Source organism: Arctopsyche grandis, chromosome 1, assembly GCF_051622035.1.
Source record: "Arctopsyche grandis isolate Sample6627 chromosome 1, ASM5162203v2, whole genome shotgun sequence".
NCBI classification, from domain to species: Eukaryota; Metazoa; Arthropoda; class Insecta; order Trichoptera; family Hydropsychidae; genus Arctopsyche; species Arctopsyche grandis.
In genome coordinates, this window is record NC_135355.1 from 17,345,616 (window position 1) to 17,354,851 (window position 9,236).

At 35.0% G+C, this 9,236-nt stretch overlaps 2 protein-coding genes across 31 annotated transcripts in view; one reads left to right on the plus strand and one right to left on the minus strand.

The window, feature by feature from the left end:
* LOC143911524 (uncharacterized) overlaps positions 1-4,831 on the plus strand; it is a 126,770-nt gene extending 121,939 nt beyond the window's left edge. For 17 of the 30 annotated variants that reach the window (XM_077430536.1, XM_077430610.1, XM_077430626.1 and 14 more), the window contains 5 exons: positions 1,379-1,630; positions 1,704-2,025; positions 2,103-2,296; positions 3,989-4,129; positions 4,422-4,831. In XM_077430536.1, coding sequence (XP_077286662.1) covers positions 1,379-1,630; positions 1,704-2,025; positions 2,103-2,296; positions 3,989-4,129; positions 4,422-4,493 — 981 coding nt within the window. In that variant the 3' untranslated portion in view covers positions 4,494-4,831. Of the gene's footprint in view, positions 1-275; positions 561-1,378; positions 1,631-1,703; positions 2,026-2,102; positions 2,297-3,988; positions 4,130-4,421 lie in introns of all 30 variants that reach the window. The other 13 variants (XM_077430428.1, XM_077430475.1, XM_077430501.1 and 10 more) reach the window with 1 other exon arrangement.
* Positions 4,832-5,306: 475 nt separating this feature from the next.
* Positions 5,307-9,236, minus strand: LOC143913003 (ubiquitin-conjugating enzyme E2 N). Its single transcript, XM_077432911.1, has one exon. It carries the CDS (start codon positions 8,843-8,845, stop codon positions 8,390-8,392), a length of 456 nt encoding a protein of 151 aa, XP_077289037.1. The 5' UTR covers positions 8,846-9,236; the 3' UTR covers positions 5,307-8,389.

A 9,236-nucleotide genomic window follows, 5' to 3' on the forward strand; every position in this document is an offset into this window, starting at 1 on the left:
TTTTATTGCAACCGCTATCTTATATACAATAGTTGCATGCTGAGAATGGGCAGCATGCTGATGCTTGTATTCATTACCGATTCACAAAGGCTGACTCTTCTCTCGGTTGCTGTTGGTATATATTATATTATATATATACATACACTTAGAGAAAGTAACACTTAATTTATTGTAATCACCGGTTGTCCATTATCAAACGAAGCATTGAAAAGAGAGACTGACATTTTTTGCTTTGGCAAGGTAGAAGTGAGAGTGGCACGTTTTGTGGTTTATAGGATACAAACGCATGCGTTCAGGCAACCAATCAGCACCTGATACACAACACGGTGTCGTCTGCTTATGATGGGGTATATGGACAGTGCGGTACCGGCGCTGGTGAAGAAATGGGAAATGGAGAAGTGTCATCAGCTCCTCCAATCTCCCATTCGTCTGGTCCCACTGGAACCGTATTCCGTCTTGCTTTCTTGGGCTCTGTGGAGGTGGACGAGGAAGGCAGCGGCCGACGCCGCCGCAAGAGACTAAAAAAGAATATGGTCGAAGAGGCCGTCACCAAAATAAAGGTCTGCTTGTATAGTTATGCCATAAAACCAATTAAATACCAATCCAACGATTACTTAATGGCTCCAATACGTAAATTTTGTTTTTTTATTTTATTTTTATGTAAATTTTCAGTATACATTACATTAAAATCAGAATTTACATTAAACAAATGCAATTACATTTTAATTGTACATAGTATATACTTTTAAAGGATTGAATGTGTAGGTTCGTATCAAAAAATCTTTTTCGTCGGCTGTAATTTTATATTTTATTCAGTCAAGGCCGATGTGTTATTCATTGTGCATGCTACATATTTAAATATGACCAAAAAATGAAACGAGAATGGTTGGATTAGAATTCAAATATATCAGTTGGATTGTTCCATTCCATTTTTAGTTACTACATACACAACATACTTTAATTGTATATATTTCTATACGTATATCTAAATATGTGTATGTATATCTTTCACTTGCATTTGAATTGAAACTTTGTGCATTTCATTTTCTTCTTTCTTTGTGCTCCCATGGATCCTGTAGGCATTGGTGAGTTTGTTTTGCTAGATAATTGTTTGAATTGATTTTTAGCGATTTTTTTTTTATTTTGTAGAATTCCTGAATTTTAAAGTTACATCGTTGCCTTTGAATTTATTGAAAATTTTTAAATAAAAATTTAATCAAAAATAATAATGTGCCCTCGAGTACTAACTGGACTTGCATTACTGATTTAAAATTATTGCATTAAATTTATTAAACAATATTCATGAATTTTTATGAATGAAGTTGCATTTTAATCTGACTAAATCAATTTTTTTTAAGTTCAATTCGTGTATTTTCAGGCTCCCGAAGGTGAATCGCAACCTAGTACTGAAGTAGATTTGTTTATTTCGACTGAAAAGATTATGGTGCTCAATACGGACTTAAAAGAAATAATGATGGACCACGCATTGCGCACCATATCTTATATTGCCGATATCGGCGACTTGGTAGTTTTGATGGCGAGGAGGCGTTTCGTACCGCACGAACTAGATGATCCACCTAAAGTTAATCGAACTCCGAAGATGATCTGTCATGTGTTTGAAAGTGAAGAGGTATATTTACCCTTCTAAAAAACTCACATATAAACTCATCAATGTCATTGTTATAGCAAGTGTTTCATTTCAGGCCCAATTCATTGCTCAATCAATAGGACAAGCGTTTCAAGTGGCTTATATGGAATTTTTAAAAGCAAATGGAATCGAAGATCACAGTTTCGTTAAAGAAATGGATTATCAAGAAGTATTGAATAGTCAAGAAATATTCGGTGACGAATTGCAAATGTTTGCTAAGAAGGAAATGCAAAAAGAGGTCGTAGTACCGAAAGCTAAAGGAGAGATTTTAGGAGTCGTCATAGTAGAATCTGGATGGGGATCTATGTTACCGACTGTAGTCATTGCAAATCTAGCTCCATCTGGTGCCGCTGCTCGCTGTGGACAGCTTAACATAGGTTACATTTTTGTTAAATTATTGAAATAAAATCTCATTCCGAGAATCTTTCAGTAACATTGAATTATTCACTTTTAGGAGACCAAATAATAGCCATAAATGGAGTCAGTCTGGTTGGATTGCCCCTTTCGACTTGTCAAACATACATAAAAAATTCAAAAAATCAAACTGTCGTTAAATTGACCGTGGTGCCTTGCGCTCCCGTGGTGGAGGTGAAGATTAAAAGGCCCGATACTAAATATCAACTTGGTTTCAGCGTACAAAATGGCGTGGTTGGTATCGAATTAAATATTGCAAACTTTCAGCTCTCAGCTAAAATTTTTGATAACCTAGCAGTAACAGTTAAAAAAAATCGAATGTGACTAACCCATGACTTTATCTATGTATTTGAGGAATATAAGATGTATAAAAAACAAAATTCGATAATGACGTACACAAACACAGTGGCTATGAGAGCATTTTTGATACAAGTTTGAGCGTTAATGTAGGGAAATTAACACAAGACAAAAGTTCTACTTTTGGCTGTCCGTTTTTGTTAAAAAAAATTTATTACTTAATTATATCACCATAAATATTATAAGTATAAAATATCAGAAGATAAAAATAATTTAAAAGCTCAAAATAAAATAATGAAATATTGTTTAAAAAAAATAACTACTTCCGGTTTATGAATTCTAGCCAAAACCTTATCAACACTAAGTTAGTACATAAAGAATACAAATATAAATTTTCAACTCAATATGTTCAGTAGTGTGGAAAAATCGTGTGGTCATAACATTTTTGACCTTTCTAATAGGGAAAAATCGCACTTTTGGTGTATTAAATTTAGTGGTTTTTTTTATCACATTGATACAAGGTTTATACTTGAATTTTGTTGTGAAGAGCACACATACATAACCCTTTGAGTGCTGACGTCTTTTCTGTTCAAAGCCCGCCACACTGAAAATTTCCAACTAGAATCATTTAGAAATCCAATAGAAATAAGGTATAAAAACCCTAGATCGCCGAGGATTTCCATTTTTTTTAAAGGTGTGTTTAGACTCTAATATATCTTGCAACAATATAAAATAAACAAAAGAAGTCTATTAATGAATGTATTTTTCAAAAACTAGTTCCATCTTCTTCATTGTTGTTAAAATGTAATGCCAAACCACAATCTAAAATACTCAGCAGTTAAGGATTTCTATCGAGAAATTCTGCTATGGTTACAAATTCAGAAATTTCAGTGTAAACCAGTCTTTATAAACATTGTCACGGATTACACGACCCATGTTCAATGGATTTTTTTTTCAATGCTACCTGGAAAAGCTTAGTGGGTAGTATTCTTGTTTATTTTTACATACTCAAAAAACAACATTTAGTGGCGTATTTCAGGCTCATGGAATCGTCAGCAAAACGACGATCGGCGTTGGTCAGCATTCAAGGGGTTAAAGGGTCGAAAAAAATAGTGGAAGAAATATCGAAAAAGAGTAAACTGCCACTTTTGGATGATTTGGAATTTAACTAAATTTTATATATTACTTAGTATTAAATAAAAACTTCTAGATATGAAATTTCAATTCAATACATTGGAAGGTTTCGGGAAAAAAACTCAAAAAATTTCGATTTTCTAGAGTAAAAGTAATACTTCCAGTTGAGGTAAAAATATTAGTCTGTGAAATACATAATTTCTATTACATGTAAAAAGTTTGTCTGATCCGTTGAACGGCTTGCGAGATAATTGAATGCAAAAACTTATAAGGGAAGATATTACTTCCGGTCAACTTAGAAATAAAAAAAAATACATCGTTTTGATAAGTAATTCAGTAACCGATACTAAGTTTCAGATCGATAGGACTAACGGTGTTCAAAAAATCCCCAAATTTAGATAATGAAAACGATTCTGATTTCGAATCAGTCAAAATCTTGAGTTCGAATTTTCCCATGATCACAGAACATTATTTCTACATTGTTTTGATTTACAGATATGCAGTCTTCTTAGAGGTGGTATTGCCGAAAGAGGAGGCGTTCGGGTTGGTCATAGAATTATAGAAATTAACAATCAAAGTGTGGTTGCTGTACCACACGAGCGGATTGTCAACTTATTGGCAACTTCAGTCGGAGAGGTTTGTATTAAATGATTTTATCAAAATAATTCTTAGCAAATTCGATGATATATCTTATCTTGTGATTGATTGCGTTAGCTTAACATGTTTCTCCAAATTATTGTTCAATATGAATATTGATAAGTGATATGAATATTGTATGTGTAATATAATCGACATGTTCAATAAAAATATTACTTTGTTAGTTTATCAGAAATAAGCCATTACCAAAGTGCAACGGCTGAAAATTGTGACATATTATTTTGAAATTTTGTAGCAGTAAATTAACGTATTTCATATCGATTTTTATTAGATCTTGATGAAAACCATGCCGACATCAATGTTCCGCCTCCTAACGGGCCAAGAAAATCCAGTGTACATTTAAGATGTGGGATGTATTTATAAACCAAATATATATAAAAAAAATGAATTGAATACTCAGCTAAGTGCCTGCTTGGATTAGTGTGTAATAAACTTGTTAAATTGCAATTGATTTTTAAAGTGTGGCTAAAATGACATGTACGAAAAAATAAAAAAAAAATATTTAAAAAATTTAGTGATAAAAAAGCCATTATAAATATGTACCATTCTCAGTGTCCTAGTATTTTGTGTTTTAAAAAATAATTGAATAAATCTTGACAATACATATTTGGAAAAGGTTACATCGCATCGAGCACCAGCTTCGGCGACTCCGTTCTATAGGAATAAATCTCGCTTTTGCACAAAAAAAAAATCGACAATGCAACTCGGATCATTCCGGAACACAGACGGGACAATAACTATTCTCCATGTGATGCGCAACAAGTGCTTTAAGCTTATCACTCTTATATGTATGTATGGTTAACATATACAAATATGTATATACGTATATAAAACTATGAGTATATATTTCTTACATATTTACTATCATGACGAAAGACTTCATTCATATCTGCTTTATCACATCTTTTTCATTGTTAACTAAGTACCTCTTTATAAATGATTCTTTGCTAGCATGCTAAATACAGATTATTTATAAATAAAAAATTACGATTATAAATGTTACTTTTTGTATGAAAAAAAATATGTATCAATAAGGGAGAACTAATCTGATTGTAACACTGTAATACTGATTTGTTCAATATATTTATATATATATATATATATATATATATATATATATATATATATATATATATATATATATATATATATATATATATATATATTTCATTATCTGTTAAGCGAGTCACCCCATATATTGGGAGACAGCAGGAAGGGAGATGGCTGATTGTATTGTAAAGATGTGTATTAAAAAATTTATAACATTTGTTCAAATTGCCCTGAGAGTATTATCTAGTCATGCATTTATAGAATAAAAAAATCTGAGACAATATTGTGTATTTTATTTTTCGTTCAAGCAAAAATAACACGTTATGTTTAAAATTCTATTTCAAAAGCAGTTGTACAGAACTTGTTATACAAGCAATTATAATATAACTGTTATTGTTTACCCAAACTATATGTATCATCATCGTCCCATGTCACCTTGTTGGGACGACTCTGACCCGACATTACCGATGGCTGGTGAGTCGTATTGGTGTAATTTACATTTGCTCTCAACCCTCGATAATGTCAGGTTACTTTTCTTTCATCGCAATGCGCAAGCATCGGACAGAACGTGGATCGTATAATTGAGAAGATCTCTGGGATCTAATTTTCACAGTTCATGAACAGCATTCTTAAGGAAAAAACACTTAAATTACATCATACACCTTAATAGATAGTCTCAACGGACGCAATTAAAAAACACTATGATGTACACAATTGAAGGATTGTATGTATGTTCAGAATGCAAATATTTTGATTATAAAATGCTTAAAAATATTTTTTTTTTATTTACTTTTCGTCTATACACGAGAGAGCGTCCGCTGAATAATTGTATGCTAAATTGATTCAATACATTTCAAAATGAGGGTTTCAATACATTCAAATGTATACACTCTGTTAAAATATATATATATATATATATATATATATATATATATATATATATATATATATATATATATATATATATATATATATATATATATATATATATTTGTATTAAAATAAAATAAAACAAGATTAAAAAAATGCATAAAATGGAAACTCATCCATAATAATTATTTCATTGTTATTCCAACGATACATTTATAAATTTTAAAACCGACATTAATAAAAAAAAGTATACAAGTTATTGTGAAAAATACAATTTTTTTTTTATTTACAATCACAATGTGAACCATCCTTACAATCACAATGTGTTCCATTTGTGAAACATCGCAATCAACGTCGAGGGAATCGGTGCGTGTTGGGATGACCCGATGGGCTCCCATTAAAGCTAAAAATGCAAATTACCACATACACGGTGAAGACCTATAAGTGCAGTGTAAAGCGAGTTACAAATACGGTGATGTCGCTCGAGTGAGCCAACCGTCAACTTAACCTGTGATAAAAATCTATCCTCAAGACTGAAGATTGAACATACTCGGTCTTAAATTATGTAAATCGAGCTCGAATTCAATGTGACGTAACTCACTCTAATAACAAACGAAACAAGTGTATTGAGTTTCCATTTGGTAAACGAACATTACAAACAATGTGATTGAATGAAAAACAAATTAAAAAAACTTCACTATTCACTGTAAACTAAAGCCACGGGTAGATGAGAAAAAGCTAAGCTGTGGGCGTACTAGACGCATACTGCTGGCGATTCACAAAAAAAAAATTGTCCTGAAACTGTGCCATTAGGCATGTTTCGCTCGGCACACTCACACTTCAGTTTTCTCCGCACCTGCATAAATGCCGACGGTTATATCCGAGAAGGTGCAGGGTGCACATTAAACCAGTTACAATTACAAAAATATTTTTTTTTATATTCTTCGAGATTTGCATCTCAACGATGGACTTTTCAATCACCATATAAGTTATATACCCCCGATGATGTCTTCGGATCGTGCAATCGGAAGATTCAAGGCATTTTAAGTAATACAAAATTGTATACTCTTCTCCCAAACCGGTCCATGGTGAACTGACGCACCAGTACTACATACAATCGGTGAATTAAAAAATACGTACATATACACAATGTAAATCTGTATGTACATGTTTCGATTCGATATGAACCTGCTCGAAAATCGACGAATATATATTTATAAATAGATAAAATGTATTTTATGCAACTCTCATGACAGTGAACGTCGTGTTCAATGCATTCTTTTTACAGGGTTTTTATTAGTTTTTAAATAATTTGTATACATGTGAAAAACTGAATTTCGCTCATCAGAGACCCGTAGTAAAGCGTGTCGATTTCAAATTGTGCAAATTATACGTTTTACAATTCAGTCAACCGATTTATTTGCTCGTAAATTAAAAGGTGATCGATTATTTTAGACCTTTGGTTGTTACAATACGCCGTTTTAAATATGAAGGTCAATCAGCTTCAAGTAATTGTAAAAACGTACGTGAGCGACAATCGGGCATTGCATACATTGTACAGATAAATCACACGAAATAAACAAACAATTGCAATAATGTATGCAATTCCCGACTGTAATTCAAATACAAAAAATTGACATAGCAAGGATCGTATCAATGAAAAGAGCGTGGAATTATTTTAACTGACAGATATATTTTTGTATTTTTGACTAGTATATACATATTATGTGGAGATTTAATCAGCGAAATATGCTTATTAAACTTTTTCATTATCAAAACCTAGATTATAATTAATGGTCAGTTTTGAATAAAAACCACACTTTTCTACGTGTATACATACATATATCATGATATTGTAGAGTTGACAAAATTTGAAACAGAAGAATCTAGATTCAATGGGATAGAGAGCTTTGGTATTTGAAAGATGCACAATCGATCGACCAGCTTAGTACTGAATAAATGTAAATACATATTTAGACGGCATTGCCATCTATCTCAAACTCTGTTCTATCGAGACGAATACTTTGCAAAGTGTTCCCTTTCGATCGTACGAACGAAAATGCAGTTGGCTTAAATTTTCAAACAAATAAACTAGTGAGTGTCGTTTGTTTTGTTGTTTGAAAATTTGAAGCGACATTCGATTGTTTCTTTTTTCTCGGTGTCGAGAATGTTCTGTGAGGAACGACTCCACAAAGGATCAGTCGAGATATGCCAGCGGTAGTGGTAATTCAGAATTAGTCCCAACGGATAAGCAAGTGAGTGGGTGTGTGGGAGTGGGGGTGGGGGTGGGGGTGTGTGGGTGTGGGGGTGGGTGTGGGGTTAGTTGTCCATGGCGTAGCGCCTGGTCCAGTCCTTGGCGTTGCGGATGGCCTCGGCCTCGTTGACCTTCCAGAGCTCGGCGACGTCGTTGGCGAGCGGGTCGTCGGGGTTGGGCGCGGAGAGCAGCGCCTGGATGGAGAGCAGGACGGTGCGGATCTGCAGCGCGGGGCTCCACTTGTCCTTGAGGATGTCGAGGCAGATGCGGCCCAGCCGGTCGATGTTCGGGTGGTAGATCTTGGTGATGAAGCGCACTTTGGGCGCGGACATGGGGTAGTCCTCGGGCAGGAACAGCTCCAGCTTGAAGAGGCCGCCCTCGAAGGGCGAGTCCTCGGGCCCCGTCACGATCACGTGGAAGTAGCGCGCGTTCGTGTCCGACGGCACGGCGCTGATCCCCGGCACCGGCTCCTGCATCAGCCGCTGCGTCTCCTTGACGATGCGTCGCGGCAAGGCCGCCATCTCACTCGACTTCTACTTCCACTCGACTCCGGCTCGCCGGTTCACACTTGACACTACTCGACACGAGGATTCGCTCGCTCTCTCTCTCTCACTGTACTGTACTGTACTGTACGCTGTCGGTATACTATTCCGCAAATGCCGCTGTCACCGTCGCCGTCACCGGCCGGGCTTAACCTCCGTGATATGCAATCAGCGATCAGCAATCTCCGAGCAGCAGCTCAGAGTCGACACTCGAAAGCAGACAGCAGACAGCAGACAGCAGACAGCAATCAGCAGACAGTACGAGTCTGCGGCATTTGTGACGCCCACCACACACAACACGTCTCGTAACTAACCTTCACATGTGCCCGTCACACACCACACACCACACGCTCGATACACGAAACGTACT